Source organism: Pseudochaenichthys georgianus, chromosome 1 (genome assembly GCF_902827115.2).
Source record: "Pseudochaenichthys georgianus chromosome 1, fPseGeo1.2, whole genome shotgun sequence".
NCBI classification, from domain to species: Eukaryota; Metazoa; Chordata; class Actinopteri; order Perciformes; family Channichthyidae; genus Pseudochaenichthys; species Pseudochaenichthys georgianus.
This window is the reverse complement of record NC_047503.1, coordinates 45,525,439-45,545,974: the sequence shown is the minus strand read 5'-3', so window position 1 is coordinate 45,545,974 and position 20,536 is coordinate 45,525,439. Positions and strand designations below refer to the sequence as shown.

The 20,536-nt window shown below is 42.4% G+C and overlaps 1 protein-coding gene across 1 annotated transcript; it reads left to right on the top strand.

The window, feature by feature from the left end:
- Positions 1 to 9,189: 9,189 nt before the first annotated feature.
- Positions 9,190 to 11,915, top strand: LOC117451146 (protein tyrosine phosphatase type IVA 1-like). Its single transcript, XM_034089294.2, has 3 exons — positions 9,190 to 9,297; positions 9,590 to 9,682; positions 11,781 to 11,915. Exons 1-3 carry the CDS (start codon positions 9,193 to 9,195, stop codon positions 11,913 to 11,915), a joined length of 333 nt encoding a protein of 110 aa, XP_033945185.1. The 5' UTR covers positions 9,190 to 9,192.
- Positions 11,916 to 20,536: the final 8,621 nt, after the last annotated feature.

Sequence of the window (20,536 nt, the reverse complement as noted above, 5' to 3'; positions counted from 1 at the left end):
TCAGAGGGGCTTTTGTGTCATTGCAAAGTGAAACTGCAGCACTCAGCAGCTCTGTTTGAGCTTCCAGAAAGATATGGCAGCAAACATATTTATTCCAGAGGACCGGACAAAGCTCGCTGTTAGGGATGGTCTGTGCATGAAAGAGCTACTGTCTGAGGGTCTGTCTGATCAAGAGGGTCTTCAAAAAATCCACTTCCTCATGTCTCTTCTACATCAACATGTGTCCCCTCTTCTTCATGTCTCTTCTACATCAACATGTGTCCCCTCTTCTTCATGTCTCTTCTACATCAACATGTGTCCCCTCTTCTTCATGTCTCTTCTACATCAACATGTGTCCCCTCTTCTCCATGTCTCTTCTACATCAACATGTGTCCCCTCTTCTTCATGTCTCTTCTACATCAACATGTGTCCCCTCTTCTTCATGTCTCTTCTACATCAACATGTGTCCTCTCTTCTTCATGTCTCTTCTACATCAACATGTGTCCCCTCTTCTTCATGTCTCTTCTACATCAACATGTGTCCCCTCTTCTTCATGTCTCTTCTACATCAACATGTGTCCCCTCTTCTCCATGTCTCTTCTACATCAACATGTGTCCCCTCTTCTTCATGTCTCTTCTACATCAACATGTGTCCCCTCTTCTTCATGTCTCTTCTACATCAACATGTGTCCTCTCTTCTTCATGTCTCTTCTACATCAACATGTGTCCCCTCTTCTTCATGTCTCTTCTACATCAACATGTGTCCCCTCTTCTTCATGTCTCTTCTACATCAACATGTGTCCCCTCTTCTTCACGTCTCTTCTACATCAACATGTGTCCCCTCTTCTTCATGTCTCTTCTACATCAACATGTGTCCCCTCTTCTTCACGTCTCTTCTACATCAACATGTGTCCCCTCTTCTTCATGTCTCTTCTACATCAACATGTGTCCCCTCTGTGGAAAGAGACTCTGAAAGTTTCAGGAACAAAGATTCTCTCTCTTTTTGATCCATTTCTATAAAAAATGAGCTGATCAGATTTTGGCCACTTTATGATGTCATAACGATGTTTTGTCTTGTGAAACCATTAGCCAATCAGCATCCAAGGTAACCCCCCCCCCCCCCCCCCCCCCCCCCCTTATCACCTGCATCTCCTTTAGTCGCATTCACACCGCAGTGCTTTTCCCACAAAGGTTAATGAGAACTTAGTTCATGAGAACGCGTTCACACCGGAATACATTCCTGGGGAAGGATTAGGCAAATGAAGCCGCTGACGTCACTTCTACTACTACTTCTTCTTCGGGTTTACTGGCAGGCCTCAAACCATTTCACGGCATATACTGCCGCCCGAAGTCCCCGGCCGGAAGTCCCCGGCCGGAAGTCCCCGGAGTTGGGGACTGGCTTCAGTAGAAGCTGCTGGGAGTCCCAGCAGCTTCGACTGAAGCCTTCCGAGTAAATCGCCAGAACGCCGACACCTCCTCATCTCCACCGCTCCCATGTTTTATTTTGTGTTGCCATAAGTTAGTCTCTCTGCGTTTCTGCGCTGGGCTAATGCTAATGCTAATAATGCTAATGCGAGGATAATAAAATGGCGGCTTCACAAAACTTTTTGGGAGTTTTACGGGGCGTGGTTTACAATTCGCCCAGCCAATCAGACACAGGAACCTTTTTCTTCCACGAAAGTACCTGGGACTGAAAAGGGGGTGAAAAGGTTCTCATTAACTAATTTTAGTTCCGGCTCTTTTTGGTGTGAACGCAACATTTCGGAACTATATCGGAACTAAAGTGGGAAAAGTACTGCGGTGTGAACGCGGCTATTGTGTTCTTTGTAACCAGATGTCTCTCAGAGGGGCGTGGGGAGGGGCTCCTTATTTTCATCTAAAGTAACAGACAGAGAATCAGCACTTTGGAAACAGGGCTGAAACAGAGGGGATTATGGGTAATGCTGCAATAATCTGTTTGGTGTTTGGAGACAAAGGCCCTTTCTCACTTCTCTTATTTTTCATGTCCTCGCTCCTTGGTCTCGGTCTCACCGGAAGTTTATTTGTCTGCGCCATCTTGAGTAGCGTCCCAATGGCCTTATTTCTGCCAGAGGATCGAGGACCGAGGAGCGAGGAGCGATAATGGAGGAGCTATAACCGAGGATGCACCAGACCATCCTTCGATGAAATCCTCAGACACTCGTCCCGCCCCCTTACTGTGTATCGCTCACTGATTGGACGATGCAGCGCATGCACTGATCTGATGCTTCTTGACATGAGAGCAGTTTCCCAGCGGAGTGAAGAAAACACATGAACCTCACGGGAGTCCCTCCTCAGTTTATACCGTGTTTTGTTTCAATTAATGTTTCATTTACAAATATGTGATATATCTGAACAACAACGTGGTCAAAAATCATTTTATTCATATTTTGGAAACATTTTCATGATCACTTTTTTCGTTTTACATTTTCATTTATTGTCCTTCCAGTCAGTCATTAAGTGCTATTAAAATGTTAATGTGCTGCATATCCACACAAAGTGTGCAATCCAATGAATGTTAGTCTAACTGGGTTTTGATAGATAATATATATCTCTTTATTCTCTGAATTATTTTATTTCTATTGTGCACTCGAATCAATATTAATCAAACTAATGTTCGTTTATACATTTTAAGAATGGCGTTTATCTTTTTTGAGAATGAGTTCTTATTTTATTTTTATTTATTTGGGTCTACAACAGATGATTCAAATGTTTGTGTCAGTAAATGTGTGCTAACAGAGGCGGGGGTGTTTGTGGAAACAACGGGGACAGAGCTGCTGTCAGACGATCAGCTGTGCAGCCGTCGCTTCACGTGACGCTCCGGAGGAAAGGACGTCCCATTGCTCTTAAAACTCATTTCCCTGCTTCTCCTGGTTTCCTTAGAGGTTTCTGAATACTCAAATGTCCCCTCCTCGACTCCTATCCTCGAGACTTGGTGCCGCCCACAGGAGATGCGAGCGGAGGAGCCGAGGAGGGGAGCCGAGGAGAGAGGAGGGGAAGCAGCAGGCGGTGAGAGAAAGGAGAACTCCTCTCCTCTGAGCGGTCACTTTAAAGAGACGTCCATTAATGATGACAGAAGGCACAGCAGCCCTCTGTCTGATGGACAGATGTGTTCATGACGACTTATATATTTACTTTGATTCATTCACAGTGCGGGATAATGAGACAATAACAGGCTACAGATGCGGACACACACACACACATATATTTATATAATATATACCATTTCAGAATCAAACAAGTATGAGAGCACTCTCATAATAACGTAACACAATCAGAGACTGGATATATCCCCGGATAAGTCCGGCCGTGCGTCACGCCTCCACCGTTCCCGGAAATGCATCCGTGGAGGAGCCGTGGAGGAGCCGTGGAGGATGCATCAGTGTCTCCTCGGTTAGAGCTCCTCCAGAGCTCCTCCTCGATGCTCGATGCTCGGTCCTCGGTGTGCATTTAGAGAAATTAGATGTCCTTCAACATGGCGCGCTGAAATTCATTTTCGGGTCACTACCGGAGGACCGAGGAGTCGAGGAGGGGAAATTTGAGTATTGAGAAACCTCTCTTGCATCTCTCCATGCTTCCCTGTGGGAGGGAGACGACGCAGGGAGACGACGCAAGTGAGGGACGCAAGGAATCAATTTAACCTAAGTGAGAAGGACCACAACACTTCAGAGACATGTTCTGCATATATCTGAGACCTGTAATATATTGATGAAAAACAGTATAATATGAGACCTTTAAGGAAGAATCACCTTTGGTCAATGTCGTTTATCATTATAGAAGTATAATGAGATCACGTTCTAATCTGTTATTTGTAATTAAATGGATTAAGAGGACAGGATACGCACAAGGTCCATTTGGTGGCTGTTCTGGAGCTTTCTATCAAATCACACATTGCTCCTCAAGACGTGTTCAATCTCAAACTGTAAAAGGATCCTTAAAGGTCTGAAATAATCGCCCTGCAGATGGAGATTGTGTGATGCAATCGGGATTATAAAACAATGTGCATTATTTTTACTCTACGGTATTTTGCGTCATATGATTTCGCATTTTCACAAACTGCAGCCCCCAAAACAATTACAGTTGAATTGACACCTGGAAAACAATTTTGATATGTTATTAAGATTGGACATTGATAAAGCATCACATGTTTGACAGGCAGAACATTGTTACAGATATTGGTAAATACTTAAAATGTCAAGCTTTTTTTTTTATTTGTCCAATAACTACAATCATTTAAAAAGCCTAGTTAAACCAAAGACTGTATGGCCTACACCCATTAAAGTCTGTATTATAAAAGCATTTCAATAAAGCAATTAAATGTGTATGACCTTGGCTAAACAATATGCTTCTACCAAACAGTATAGAAGTCAATGGTCAAATTATCAAATTGCTATTCAGCAGCCTACTTCACACAGCAATTGTGGAAACTCTAATAATTGTTTTTTAAATACATCAAGGAATTTAATTACATTTATTATATTAGCTCCAGTGAATGTTTACATGTTTTTATTTATTTAGTACATTTATCAATTACCTTCACTATCACTAAATGACAGTTCAACCGTTTGGTAGTAGTAACAATGAGTGTCATGTCAACAACAATTAATTATCCTATCGTCTTTGTTAGAAAGAGTCCATTTTGATTACATGAGGTCAATTTATGAAGATTCTGCACGTTTTCTCTGCGGTCCACGTGTGTTTCCAGGGGGTGAGAGTGGCGCGAGGCCTCGGCAGCACCAGCTGACCTGCAGCATGGAGAGATGTCTGGACAGTACATCTCACATTTTTCAGGGTGGGGTTTTAAAGGGCCAAGTCAAGCTGGAAAGGATGCACTGCAGGAGGGACCGGACGTTATTTTGGGGTTTGTCTTCAAAATAAAGCTTAAGGTGTGTCTTCATTGAAACAAAACACCTTGCGAGAGGTTGCAGACCTAAACCTGAATATTTCACATTCTGGAAAGTATCTTTAATTATCAAACACATATAGTGGAGTAAAAGTAGGCTTCAATGTTTGCCCTTGGTTTTTCTCTGGCGCTTCAGCCTAAAATGAAAATACTCAAGTAATGCAAAAGCGCCTCAAAATTGTACTTAATTGCTGTTCTTGAGTAGGCCTACATGTAATCACAGCCAGCATACCTGTATTGGTCTCACAGGGGGGACATTTACATTGTTACAGAAACAGAGCCAAAACAGCAAAATATTAATTAAGAGTCATGCATTAATTATTCAAATTATAAGATACATTTACAATTTACAAAAATACACATCCAGGTGGACAACAAACAATACCAGTAACAGTATATGTTTTAATAAGTGTAGCTTACTTAATTACACAGTCTATGTGCTGGACACTTTTCTCATGTTATTTTGAAAGTTCTGACAGGAAGTGGTACTGTTCGCTCTCCATCCTGACGGTACCGTCGGACCAGGAGACTTCGACTCCGCTCGGAGAAACAGCACCGGACTGTATGGTGGAGAACCGTTTCTATTTTTTATCTTTTTCTGAGGACCGGCTGTATGATTAAGCTACAATCTTCAATGAGTAAGCATATCCCAGTAAGTACCGCGCTTGTTTTGTGCCTGCCATTTTGTTGTTATTCCGACCGTTTGTGTTTTTAAATCAGAACGTGATCTTTACCAGCTGGCCTTCACGTTCTTCTGTGAAGTCAAGGCCTGATTTAGCTCAAAACCCGGTGAAAAACCTTAGTTACTCTGACTATTATAATTGAATGTGTTCCTTAACTGTCATATGAACTAGGTAAATGGGTATTTGCACTGTTATTTAAGCGGATTTAACGGTTTCCGTGATGTTCGTCATGGTCAGGAATCAATCCGCCAGGAAGTGCGCCGGCCGTTGAAGCCGATTTTGAAATGACGTAGTGGCCGAACGGTGGTACTACAACTCCCGTGACGTCTTATGGCCCAAAAATACCTTTTCCCATTGACTTGCATTGAAAGGTAGATCAATTCACAAAGCAGCAGTGTGTTCAGGCAGGTGGAAATAAGTATAACAATTATAAAATAAGAACAATAAGCAAATCTACAATAGAAAATACTTATATCAGAAGTCATACACAATATACAATATTCTTGATACATTAAAATGTTCCATACAAGTGCAAAATACTGCAGCATCAGCAATATAGACTTATACTACAGGAGCAGAAACATAGGACAGTATATAAATGACAGATGACAGAGGTGCAAGGTAGCTGTTGACTTACATTGGGAAAGAGACGTCTGTAAATCAGTGTATATATTTGTTTTAATGTAAATAAACTACCCAGCACGATCACTTGTATATCCCTTATTTAAATCACAAGGGTCTACAAGTTGTGAAATGGTCTAAAAGCTGAATGTAGAGTTAACTTCTCTCCGTTCATTTGACTGAGACAAGGAGCAGAAGAAAAACTCAACTGCGCATGCGCCATGGGCCTACATACGGGTACTTTCTGAGTCTCCAGTCGCTCCACATTGCTTCATGCGCCACTAGGAAGCTCCCATAGGAATGAACGGTGTATCCAGTTCTCTTTATCCATGGTCGGGATGCGCAGCACTGCCTGGTCCCGGATAGTCACTCGGAAGTTTCTGTCGGCTAAAATCAACGCATTTCACCGTGAAATAAGTCGAAAATACAAATGACATCTTCTGTGTGAATCCCCCCACTTATCACCTGTGTATTGCGGCAACAAGGCGTCGTGTTCCCTCATTTTAAAGCTCTTTCTCCCGGTTCCTGACAGCGCCTATAGGCCCATAACGCTAAATGATGGCGCCCAGTCAGTCTATCCCCACACAAAGGACACTTTACAGCCTTAATGCAACAACATGTCAGCCCTTTAAATCACTACTTCAATGCTTTTTTTTACCTTTTTGGTCTTTTTATGACATCTCCCTCTTAGCCATACTCTTCCTTTTGTTCTCTATGTTATGATTTTCTACCAAATGCTTGATTTCATAAAGGATTAACAAAGCACACTTGAACAGCTTAGTGTTTTTGCAGCATAAGCTGGATAAAAACATGTACAGTAAGTAATCACATCCTTCTTAGTGGCGTAAAGGGCAGATACATTAGTAAATGGCGGTGAGTTTGTGATGGTAATAAAGTGCATGTTAAAGCCCAGCTGAAGGCCTCGTGGTGTGCTCAGCTCTCAGACCTGACCTAGATGTCAGACATTGCACATCCTTTTCATTGTACACCATCATCCATTAGATAAGATATTACATGGTGCTGCAGTGTCACCTTATATAACACGCTTTTTCATCTTCATCCGTCTCATCATGTGTTGTTGGTCCGTCACAAAACAACCCGTTTTAACCGGTTTTAACGGCACCATATATCAACATTTAACGTAGTTGCAATGTGGAGAAGTTCAATACTTGAATAGCAAGAAGCACGATATGTGTTCAAGGCTGAATATGTGATCAAATACTATTTTCAACAAATGATTGTCGAGCTTCAGAGGTATCCCTTCCTACAAAATATATCCTACAGACTTAACGAAACATATTTATTGCGTACATGTCCTTTTAATAAATTAATCATTTGATATATTGTTAAATCGTTATGATTATGTGAATCATTTCGCGGTCAAAGTAATCGCTATACGTTATTGTTTCTTAATCGTGTAGCTCTATGGGGAATATCGACTTGCTTAACGTTTTGCCAACTGTTGTGTTTAGATGGTTCGATACCACACACACACACACACACTTTATTTCTATTAATGTTGTTGATGCTGTGCACGAGAGCGTGAGTTGAGCAGGAAGCTCTTAAAACCGTCCGATGAAGCGTTAAAGTCGTTGAGTCGTGATGTTTGGTTTCTCTGCTTGTTGTGAAATATGAAGTTGCAGCTCTGGAGATAATCAGCTATTGTTCAAGTGAGGCTGCTGCTTAATGATTATGTGTGGTTATTATTATTATAATCTGTTTGCAGTTAATCCTTTGTTTGTTCTGTGAAATGTCAAAAACACGTCTGAAGGATTAGGGTTAGAAAAACGGCCAAACTATTCCGCTGTTTGAGAAAAGCAAACAGATATATTTCTAAAGCTGTGATGAGACACTTTAATATTTCTTGTTGAGCAAGTCAATTACAGAAAATGATGAGTCGGCAGATATATTTTGTCGACAAAGTGCAGCCCCAGTAGCTGCTTCTTAGTTTCAGTCGGGGTTTGAATTTATAATTATCTTCATTATCTTATTAATTGTTTGCACAATAAAATGTCCGTCAGAAAATGGCAAAAAAGTAGATCCCAGTTTTACAAAGTCACCTTCAACTGTCTTATTTTGTGAGTCCACAACCAAAAGATGTTCAGTTTTAATACGAGACGGCATGTGAAGGGGAATACCCGCAAACTGTAGGTCACTTGCAATTAAGTTTATTAAAATGATATTACAATTTCCCTCCCATGCAGAGAACTAAAGCGAGCCAGCCCTCATAGAAATCGAAAACTGATGCATCTATATTTGAGAGGCTGCAAACATCATTTTTAAACATGAATCTTGACTTTATGCATGAATTGTTCGCCATCATTTTTCTGTCACTGGAGTTAAATGTGTAACTTAGATTCAGAGCTTCACCGGCCTCCACAGAAGCCGCCTGCCCTTTCTATAACTGTGTGTCTAAAGCGTGTCCGTGCTCCGTGTGTCCCCCTGTGTCCTGCAGCAGTTCTGTGGTGTTCTGGGTCATACATTTATGGAGTTTCTGAAGGGCAGTGGGGACTACTGCCAGGCTCAGCACGCTGCCTATGCAGACGAGTGAAGTGCCCAACTCGCCTTCATCGATCCCAAGCACTTGAGCCTCTGGAGGGACCCGGCAGGAACTTGGCAGGACCGGGACGCCTCCCAGAACCAGAGAGAACCGGCCTGGATGGGGTAACTCCACCCGCTGCACACTGCCCTCGTCGGCTCCGCCTGGCTCCAATCGAGGTGGAACCAGCCTTGTTTTTTTCCTCTTCCTTTTCTTTTGTTTCCCTCCGATCGAGAAGGTTTTGAGTTCTGATTGTACGCCCTTTTTTCCGGCCGCCAACTCTCTAAATTCGCCTCTCGAAGCCTTTTTATTTGCCAACATCGGAAGAAGACCGGAGGATTCTGGGTTTCTCGTTGGACCTTTTTGTTTGACATTCCCTCCGAGTTTAACTAAGTGTTTACATTCGTGTTTTTACTCTGTGGAAGATTTGTTTTTACGTTTCACGTCACAATGGCTCGAATGAACAGACCGGCCCCCGTGGAGATCACCTACAAAAACATGAGGTTCCTCATTACCCACAATCCCACCAACGTCACCCTGAACAAGTTCATCGAGGTGAGCCTCAGTCATTGGTCGAGAGTTAAAACGTGCTCAGCCAGATTCAAGAGGCACTCACAAGATTAGATTACGCATTTGTGTTGCAGTAACTTGGAACAGTGTGTCCACATTAGCAAATGATAACGTGTTTGGAAATATATTTTTAAATCTAAGATTACAAACGTACAGGGCTTGTTCGTTAGCAGATCATTTGAGTCTTTAAATCCCATTGTGATTAGAATAGGTGACTTTACTCGTGCCAAACTGGGACATTTGAAGTTCTTATAAATCCTGTGCTGCACTTTTCCAGGAGCTGAAGAAATATGGAGTGAGCACCGTGGTGAGAGTGTGCGAGGCCACCTACGATTCCACGCTGGTGGTGAAAGAGGGAATCCAAGTTCTGGTGAGTCCGAACCTTCACATCTGTAAATATTAACCCAACCTTAACGTGGGTTTTGTCGCCCAGCTCTGCGTACTTCGCTGATCCTGCCTAGTCACTTGTATCCGTGTGTTTCACCCGATGTCCCTCATACTTCTAATCAATAAAATGCATAACAGGCTAAATGCAATCATACCTTCCTGCTGTTGCCGACATGGAGACTTATCCTCAGATTTATACATTTTTAGAGCCACGCCAAAAACGATGCTTCAAAAACATCGAAGGACCGGCGAATGGCTTTAAAACAGTAGAGATAAAGCATTACAGAGGACTTAAGTACACATTGATATATGTAGTGCTTTCTATCCTCATGAACCCTCTTCCTCTGCTGAGAGACAAGAAGCGATGTACATATCAAGAAGTGGGTTACATGTATGGCGTCATACACTTAAGTCGTCCTTATTTGTTTTTCTATACATCGAGAAAATCATTTTTGGTCCGTAAGCAGAAAGGGAAATCCTCAACCTGATTTCCAAAAGCCCGACCTGACAGATTCAGAGAGGACGTTCTGTTCCATGGACAGTTTGAAACCCAGATGTATTGAATCCACAGTGATGTAAAAATAGAGGAAGCAGCTGATGCTCACACTTCAGAAGCTGCAAGCAACACATGCTCTGCTGTCACGTCGCTGGGGCTGCTGCCTCCATTACCCCTTCGGTTGATTTCTTTATTCCATACGTCAGTTTGTAACTAATGCCCGTCTTCGATTAACACAATATTTAAAGTGGCGCCTTAACATGAACCTCCCCGAATACTGTTTACATCGTAGCATGGAGAGCATCTCTTTCTTCAAGAACATGACTTTATTATAGAAACAGTGACAGGGCTCAACGCTAAGCTTTAAAAGTGGTTCTAACAGAAAATACGGTTGCCATTAGCCACAGCTATCATACTGAATACATATTTACTGTGAATGTGTGCAAACATGTATGGCATATCTGTCTAACAGAAGTTAAATCCATTCCTCACTTATTCTGACAATGTACCTGACCCCAAATAAAAGAACCCAATGAAAAGAGTTGTTAATAATAGTGAAGTCACGTTGTCATAACAATAACTCATCTCTCTCGAGTTTTCTTTTTCAGCTTTGCCAAAGCCACCGTGTCAAGTGTCCTTCTGGGCTGCCGTCCGGAGTTGTCCAATATGGCGGACCATCTCGCTCATGCGCAGAGTACCGACCGGGCAGGGGGACGGATCGGGTAGTGACAGTCACCGCGCACACGAGTAAACGTGCCATCGCTTTCTGGCTCCCTAGTCACACCACTGCACGTGCAGCTTAAGTATCAGGTTCCGGTCTCAAGCAATAATTAAATATCACTTTAATACAACAAATATTCAGGTTCAGGTTATTTATTTGTACCCGTAGGTAGATTCTGTTTGCAGAGAAAAATACAAGGGTTCCATCCTGACACTAAAAAGAAACACAAACTACAGACACATCTCTAATAAAGGACTAGTACAAGTACAAGTACACCCCGCTCAACCACATCTCACAAATATTTAAAAAACATTTTAAGAAGGAAAACCCTAGTACAAACATGGACATTCAAATTCACAATTCAAAATTAAATAAATAAATAAAAATAGGCATCAGTATTTAACATCTATTTTGGGGTGCACATTTAGCTGTTTGCTGTCCGTATTTCTTTATGTTAAAAACACTGATGGCAACCAAAGGCCAAGAAGTGGTTGACATTTTTTCTGAATGGTTGCCAATGGCAACCTGGCCCCCGAGTGATCAAGTAATGTCATTCTGCAGCCTTAACAACAGTCCTCAACCCAGCGCTGTCTCGTCGAATGCCTCACAAAGCGAGCTTATGTTTCTCTGACGTGTTGTACACATTTGATCAATAACCTAATTTAAACAACATCTCGTGGAACCACTTCAAAACCCCTCAAACTGCCTCCTGGAGACCCCGGCAGAGACCGCCCCCTCCCCCACGACAGCACCTGAGTGCCCCTGCAGCTGATCAGCCTCTCACTCCTTTTGTTTTGGTTTCCAAGACTCTGGGTGCAGGCGACATCATTTCCTACTCTCTCTCTTCTCTCTGTTCTCGTCCAGGATTGGCCGTTTGACGACGGAGCCCCGCCCTCCAACCAGATCGTGGACGATTGGCTGAACCTTCTGAAGCTGAAGTTCAGGGAGGAGGCGGGCTGCTGCGTGGCCGTGCACTGCGTGGCCGGCCTGGGGAGGTGAGAGAGCCAAGGGTTAAAGGTCACCTATTGTGCAAAATCCTCTTCTTCATGTCTCTTCTGCATCAACATGTGTCCCCTCTTCTTCATGTCTCTTCTACGTCAACATGTGTCCCCTCTTCTTCATGTCTCTTCTACATCAACATGTGTCCCCTCTCTTCTTCATGTCTCTTCTACATCAACATGTGTCCCCTCTTCTTCATGTCTCTTCTACATCAACATGTGTCCCCTCTTCTTCATGTCTCTTCTACATCAACATGTGTCCCCTCTTCTCATGTCTCTTCTACATCAACATGTGTCCCCTCTTCTTCATGTCTCTTCTACATCAACATGTGTCCCTCTTCTCATGTCTCTTCTACATCAACATGTGTCCCCTCTTCTTCATGTCTCTTCTACATCAACATGTGTCCCTCTTCTTCATGTCTCTTCTACATCAACATGTGTCCCCTCTTCTCATGTCTCTTCTACATCAACATGTGTCCCCTCTTCTTCATGTCTCTTCTACATCAACATGTGTCCCCTCTTCGTCATGTCTCTTCTACATCAACATGTGTCCCCTCTTCTTCATGTCTCTTCTACATCAACATGTGTCCCCTCTTCTTCATGTCTCTTCTACATCAACATGTGTCCCCTCTTCTTCATGTCTCTTCTACATCAACATGTGTCCCCTCTTCTTCATGTCTCTTCTACATCACACATGTGTCCCCTTCTCTGTCCTTCTCTCTGTCTACCTCAATGTGTCCCCGGCCGGAAGTCCCCGGCCGGAAGTCCCCGGAGTTGGGGACTGGCTTCAGTAGAAGCTGCTGGGAGTCCCAGCAGCTTCGACTGAAGCCTTCCGAGTAAATCGCCAGAACGCCGACACCTCCTCATCTCCACCGCTCCCATGTTTTATTTTGTGTTGCCATAAGTTAGTCTCTCTGCGTTTCTGCGCTGGGCTAATGCTAATGCTAATAATGCTAATGCGAGGATAATAAAATGGCGGCTTCACAAAACTTTTTGGGAGTTTTACGGGGCGTGGTTTACAATTCGCCCAGCCAATCAGACACAGGAACCTTTTTCTTCCACGAAAGTACCTGGGACTGAAAAGGGGGTGAAAAGGTTCTCATTAACTAATTTTAGTTCCGGCTCTTTTTGGTGTGAACGCAACATTTCGGAACTATATCGGAACTAAAGTGGGAAAAGTACTGCGGTGTGAACGCGGCTATTGTGTTCTTTGTAACCAGATGTCTCTCAGAGGGGCGTGGGGAGGGGCTCCTTATTTTCATCTAAAGTAACAGACAGAGAATCAGCACTTTGGAAACAGGGCTGAAACAGAGGGGATTATGGGTAATGCTGCAATAATCTGTTTGGTGTTTGGAGACAAAGGCCCTTTCTCACTTCTCTTATTTTTCATGTCCTCGCTCCTTGGTCTCGGTCTCACCGGAAGTTTATTTGTCTGCGCCATCTTGAGTAGCGTCCCAATGGCCTTATTTCTGCCAGAGGATCGAGGACCGAGGAGCGAGGAGCGATAATGGAGGAGCTATAACCGAGGATGCACCAGACCATCCTTCGATGAAATCCTCAGACACTCGTCCCGCCCCCTTACTGTGTATCGCTCACTGATTGGACGATGCAGCGCATGCACTGATCTGATGCTTCTTGACATGAGAGCAGTTTCCCAGCGGAGTGAAGAAAACACATGAACCTCACGGGAGTCCCTCCTCAGTTTATACCGTGTTTTGTTTCAATTAATGTTTCATTTACAAATATGTGATATATCTGAACAACAACGTGGTCAAAAATCATTTTATTCATTTTTGGAAACATTTTCATGATCACTTTTTTCGTTTTACATTTTCATTTATTGTCCTTCCAGTCAGTCATTAAGTGCTATTAAAATGTTAATGTGCTGCATATCCACACAAAGTGTGCAATCCAATGAATGTTAGTCTAACTGGGTTTTGATAGATAATATATCTCTCTTATTCTCTGAATTATTTTATTTCTATTGTGCACTCGAATCAATATTAATCAAACTAATGTTCGTTTATACATTTTAAGAATGGCGTTTATCTTTTTTGAGAATGAGTTCTTATTTTATTTTATTTATTTGGGTCTACAACAGATGATTCAAATGTTTGTGTCAGTAAATGTGTGCTAACAGAGGCGGGGGTGTTTGTGGAAACAACGGGGACAGAGCTGCTGTCAGACGATCAGCTGTGCAGCCGTCGCTTCACGTGACGCTCCGGAGGAAAGGACGTCCCATTGCTCTTAAAACTCATTTCCCTGCTTCTCCTGGTTTCCTTAGAGGTTTCTGAATACTCAAATGTCCCCTCCTCGACTCCTATCCTCGAGACTTGGTGCCGCCCACAGGAGATGCGAGCGGAGGAGCCGAGGAGGGGAGGCGAGGAGAGAGAGGGGAAGCAGCAGGCGGTGAGAGAAAGGAGAACTCCTCTCCTCTGAGCGGTCACTTTAAAGAGACGTCCATTAATGATGACAGAAGGCACAGCAGCCCTCTGTCTGATGGACAGATGTGTTCATGACGACTTATATATTTACTTTGATTCATTCACAGTGCGGGATAATGAGACAATAACAGGCTACAGATGCGGACACACACACACACATATATTTATATAATATATACCATTTCAGAATCAAACAAGTATGAGAGCACTCTCATAATAACGTAACACAATCAGAGACTGGATATATCCCCGGATAAGTCCGGCCGTGCGTCACGCCTCCACCGTTCCCGGAAATGCATCCGTGGAGGAGCCGTGGAGGAGCCGTGGAGGATGCATCAGTGTCTCCTCGGTTAGAGCTCCTCCAGAGCTCCTCCTCGATGCTCGATGCTCGGTCCTCGGTGTGCATTTAGAGAAATTAGATGTCCTTCAACATGGCGCGCTGAAATTCATTTTCGGGTCACTACCGGAGGACCGAGGAGTCGAGGAGGGGAAATTTGAGTATTGAGAAACCTCTCTTGCATCTCTCCATGCTTCCCTGTGGGAGGGAGACGACGCAGGGAGACGACGCAAGTGAGGGACGCAAGGAATCAATTTAACCTAAGTGAGAAGGACCACAACACTTCAGAGACATGTTCTGCATATATCTGAGACCTGTAATATTTGATGAAAAACAGTATAATATGAGACCTTTAAGGAAGAATCACCTTTGGTCAATGTCGTTTATCATTATAGAAGTATAATGAGATCACGTTCTAATCTGTTATTTGTAATTAAATGGATTAAGAGGACAGGATACGCACAAGGTCCATTTGGTGGCTGTTCTGGAGCTTTCTATCAAATCACACATTGCTCCTCAAGACGTGTTCAATCTCAAACTGTAAAAGGATCCTTAAAGGTCTGAAATAATCGCCCTGCAGATGGAGATTGTGTGATGCAATCGGGATTATAAAACAATGTGCATTATTTTTACTCTACGGTATTTTGCGTCATATGATTTCGCATTTTCACAAACTGCAGCCCCCAAAACAATTACAGTTGAATTGACACCTGGAAAACAATTTTGATATGTTATTAAGATTGGACATTGATAAAGCATCACATGTTTGACAGGCAGAACATTGTTACAGATATTGGTAAATACTTAAAATGTCAGAGCTTTTTTTTATTTGTCCAATAACTACAATCATTTAAAAAGCCTAGTTAACCAAAGACTGTAATGGCCTACACCCATTAAAGTCTGTATTATAAAAGCATTCAATAAAGCAATTAAATGTGTATGACCTTGGCTAAACATATGCTTCTACCAAACAGTAATAGAAGTCAATGGTCAAATTATCAAATTGCTATTCAGCAGCCTACTTCACACAGCAATTGTGGAAACTCTAATAATATGTTTTTTAAAATACATCAAAGGAATTTAATTACATTTATTATATTAGCTCCAGTGAATGTTTACATGTTTTTATTTAATTTAGTACATTTATCAATTACCTTCACTATCACTAAATGACAGTTCAACCGTTTGGTAGTAGTAACAATGAAGTGTCATGTCAAAATAACAATTAATTATCCTATCGTCTTTGTTAGAAGAGTCCATTTTGATTACATGAGGTCAATTTATGAAGATTCTGCACGTTTTCTCTGCGGTCCACGTGTGTTTCCAGGGGGGTGAGAGTGGCGCGAGGCCTCGGCAGCACCAGCTGACCTGCAGCATGGAGAGATGTCTGACAGTACATCTCACATTTTTCAGGGTGGGGTTTTAAAGGGCCAAGTCAAGCTGGAAAGGATGCACTGCAGGAGGGACCGGACGTTATTTTGGGTTTGTCTTCAAAATAAAGCTTAAGGTGTGTCTTCATTGAAACAAAACACCTTGCGAGAGGGTTGCAGACCTAAACCTGAATATTTCACATTCTGGAAAGTATCTTTAATTATCAAACACATATAGTGGAGTAAAAGTAGGCTTCAATGTTTGCCCTTGGTTTTTCTCTGGCGCTTCAGCCTAAAATGAAAATACTCAAGTAATGCAAAAGCGCCTCAAAATTGTACTTAATTGCTGTTCTTGAGTAGGCCTACATGTAATCACAGCCAGCATACCTGTATTGGTCTCACAGGGGGGACATTTACATTGTTACAGAAACAGAGCCAAAACAGCAAAATATTAATTAAGAGTCATGCATTAATTATTCAAATTATAAGATACATTTACAATTTACAAAAATACACATCCAGGTGGACAACAAACAATACCAGTAACAGTATATGTTTTAATAAGTGTAGCTTACTTAATTACACAGTCTATGTGCTGGACACTTTTCTCATGTTATTTTGAAAGTTCTGACAGGAAGTGGTACTGTTCGCTCTCCATCCTGACGGTACCGTCGGACCAGGAGACTTCGACTCCGCTCGGAGAAACAGCACCGGACTGTATGGTGGAGAACCGTTTCTATTTTTTATCTTTTTCTGAGGACCGGCTGTATGATTAAGCTACAATCTTCAATGAGTAAGCATATCCCAGTAAGTACCGCGCTTGTTTTGTGCCTGCCATTTTTTGTTGATTTCCGACCGTTTGTGTTTTAAATCAGAACGTGATCTTTACCAGCTGGCCTTCACGTTTCTTCTGTGAGAGTCAAGGCCTGATTTAGCTGCAAAACCCGGTGAAAAAACCTTAGTTACTCTGACTATTATAATTGAATGTGTTCCTTAACTGTCATATGAACTAGTAAATGGGTATTTGCACTGTTATTTAAGCGGAATTTAACGGTTTTCCGTGATGTTCGTCATGGTCAGGAAAATCAATCCGCCAGGAAGTGCGCCCGGCCGTTGAAGCCGATTTTGAAATGACGTAGTGGCCGAACGGTGGTACTGCACAACTCCCGTGACGTCTTATGGCCCAAAAATACCTTTTCCACATTGACTTGCATTGAAAGGGTAGATCAATTCACAAAGCAGCAGTGGTGTTCGGCAGGTGGAAATAAGTATAACAATTATAAAATAAGAACAATAAGCAAATCTACAATAGAAAATACTTATAGTCAGAAGTCATACACAATATACAAATATTCTTGATACATTAAAATGTTCCATACAAGTGCAAAATACTGTCAGCATCAGCAAGATAACTTATACTACAGGAGCAGAAACATAGGACAGTATAATAAATGACAGATGACAGAGGTGCAAGGTAGCTGTTGACTTACATTGGGAAAGAGACGTCTTAAATCAGTGTATATATTTGTTTTTATGTAAATAAACTACCCAGCACGATCACTTGTATATCCCTTATTTAAATCAACAAGGGTCTACAAGTTGTGAAATTGTCTAAAAGCTGAATGTAGAGTTAACTTCTCTCCGTTCATTTGACTGAGACAAGGAGCAGAAGAAAAACTCAACTGCGCATCGCGCCATGGGCCTACATACGGGTACTTTCTGAGTCTCCAGTCGCTCCACATTGCTTCATGCGCCACTAGGAAGCTCCCATAGGAATGAACGGTGTATCCAGTTCTCTTTATCCATGGTCGGGATGCGCAGCACTGCCTGGTCCGATAGTCACTCGGAAGTTTCTGTCGGCTAAAATCAACGCATTTCACCGTGAAATAAGTCCGAAAATACAAATGACATCTTCTGTGTGAATCCCCCCCACTTATCACCTGTGTATTGCGGCAACAAGGCGTCGTGTTCCCCCTCATTTTAAAGCTCTTCTCTCTCCCGGTTCCTGACAGCGCCTATAGGCCCATAACGCTAAATGATGGCGCCCAGTCAGTCTATCCCCCACACAAAGGACACTTTACAGCCTTAAATGCAACAACATGTCAGCCCTTTAAATCACTACTTCAATGCTTTTTTTTACCTTTTTGGTCTTTTTTATGACATCTCCCTCTTAGCCATACTCTTCCTTTTGTTCTCTATGTTATGATTTTCTACCAAATGCTTGATTTCATAAAGGATTAACAAAGCACACTTGAACAGCTTAGTGTTTTTGCAGCATAAGCTGGATAAAAACATGTACAGTAAGTAATCACATCCTTCTTAGTGGCGTAAAGGGCAGATACATTAGTAAATGGCGGTGAGTTTGTGATGGTAAATAAAGTGCATGTTAAAGCCCAGCTGAAGGCCTCGTGGTGTGCTCAGCTCTCAGACCTGACCTAGATGTCAGACATTGCACATCCTTTCATTGTACACCATCATCCATTAGATAGATATTACATGGTGCTGCAGTGTCACCTTATATAACACGCTTTTTCATCTTCATCCGTCTCATCATGTGTTGTTGGTCCGTCACAAAACAACCCGTTTTAACCGGTTTTAACGGCACCATATATCAACATTTAACGTAGTTGCAATGTGGAGAAGTTCAATACTTGAATAGCAAGAAGCACGATATGTGTTCAAGGCTGAATATGTGATCAAATACTATTTTCAACAAATGATTGTCGAGCTTCAGAGGTATCCCTTCCTACAAAATATATCCTACAGACTTAACGAAACATATTTATTGCGTACATGTCCTTTTAATAAATTAATCATTTGATATATTGTTAAATCGTTATGATTATGTGAATCATTTCGCGGTCAAAGTAATCGCTATACGTTATTGTTTCTTAATCGTGTAGCTCTATGGGGAATATCGACTTGCTTAACGTTTTGCCAACTGTTGTGTTTAGATGGTTCGATACCACACACACACACACACACTTTATTTCTATTAATGTTGTTGATGCTGTGCACGAGAGCGTGAGTTGAGCAGGAAGCTCTTAAAACCGTCCGATGAAGCGTTAAAGTCGTTGAGTCGTGATGTTTGGTTTCTCTGCTTGTTGTGAAATATGAAGTTGCAGCTCTGGAGATAATCAGCTATTGTTCAAGTGAGGCTGCTGCTTAATGATTATGTGTGGTTATTATTATTATAATCTGTTTGCAGTTAATCCTTTGTTTGTTTCTGTGAAATGTCAAAAACACGTCTGAAGGATTAGGGTTAGAAAAACGGCCAAACTATTCCGCTGTTTGAGAAAAGCAAACAGATATATTTCTAAAGCTGTGATGAGACACTTTAATATTTCTTGTTGAGCAAGTCAATTACAGAAAATGATGAGTCGGCAGATATATTTTGTCGACAAAGTGCAGCCCCAGTAGCTGCTTCTTAGTTTCAGTCGGGGTTTGAATTTATAATTATCTTCATTATCTTATTAATTGTTTGCACAATAAAATGTCCGTCAGAAAATGGCAAAAAGTAGATCCCAGTTTTACAAAGTCACCTTCAACTGTCTTATTTTGTGAGTCCACAACCAAAAGATGTTCAGTTTTAATACGAGACGGCATGTGAAGGGGAATACCCGCAAACTGTAGGTCACTTGCAATTAAGTTTATTAAAATGATATTACAATTTCCCTCCCATGCAGAGAACTAAAGCGAGCCAGCCCTCATAGAAATCGAAAACTGATGCATCTATATTTGAGAGGCTGCAAACATCATTTTTAAACATGAATCTTGACTTTATGCATGAATTGTTCGCCATCATTTTTCTGTCACTGGAGTTAAATGTGTAACTTAGATTCAGAGCTTCACCGGCCTCCACAGAAGCCGCCTGCCCTTTCTATAACTGTGTGTCTAAAGCGTGTCCGTGCTCCGTGTGTCCCCCTGTGTCCTGCAGCAGTTCTGTGGTGTTCTGGGTCATACATTTATGGAGTTTCTGAAGGGCAGTGGGGACTACTGCCAGGCTCAGCACGCTGCCTATGCAGACGAGTGAAGTGCCCAACTCGCCTTCATCGATCCCAAGCACTTGAGCCTCTGGAGGGACCCGGCAGGAACTTGGCAGGACCGGGACGCCTCCCAGAACCAGAGAGAACCGGCCTGGATGGGGTAACTCCACCCGCTGCACACTGCCCTCGTCGGCTCCGCCTGGCTCCAATCGAGGTGGAACCAGCCTTGTTTTTTTCCTCTTCCTTTTCTTTTGTTTCCCTCCGATCGAGAAGGTTTTGAGTTCTGATTGTACGCCCTTTTTTCCGGCCGCCAACTCTCTAAATTCGCCTCTCGAAGCCTTTTTATTTGCCAACATCGGAAGAAGACCGGAGGATTCTGGGTTTCTCGTTGGACCTTTTTGTTTGACATTCCCTCCGAGTTTAACTAAGTGTTTACATTCGTGTTTTTACTCTGTGGAAGATTTGTTTTTACGTTTCACGTCACA

Excerpts from the sequence above, each read along its gene's own strand:
- LOC117451146 (XM_034089294.2), top strand. The coding sequence starts at position 9,193 with ATGGCTCGAATGAACAGACCGGCCCCCGTGGAGATCACCTACAAAAAC. Across the intron at positions 9,298-9,589 it reads CCCTGAACAAGTTCATCGAG|GAGCTGAAGAAATATGGAGT; the intron begins GTGAGCCTCAGT and ends GCACTTTTCCAG. Across the intron at positions 9,683-11,780 it reads AAGAGGGAATCCAAGTTCTG|GATTGGCCGTTTGACGACGG; the intron begins GTGAGTCCGAAC and ends GTTCTCGTCCAG.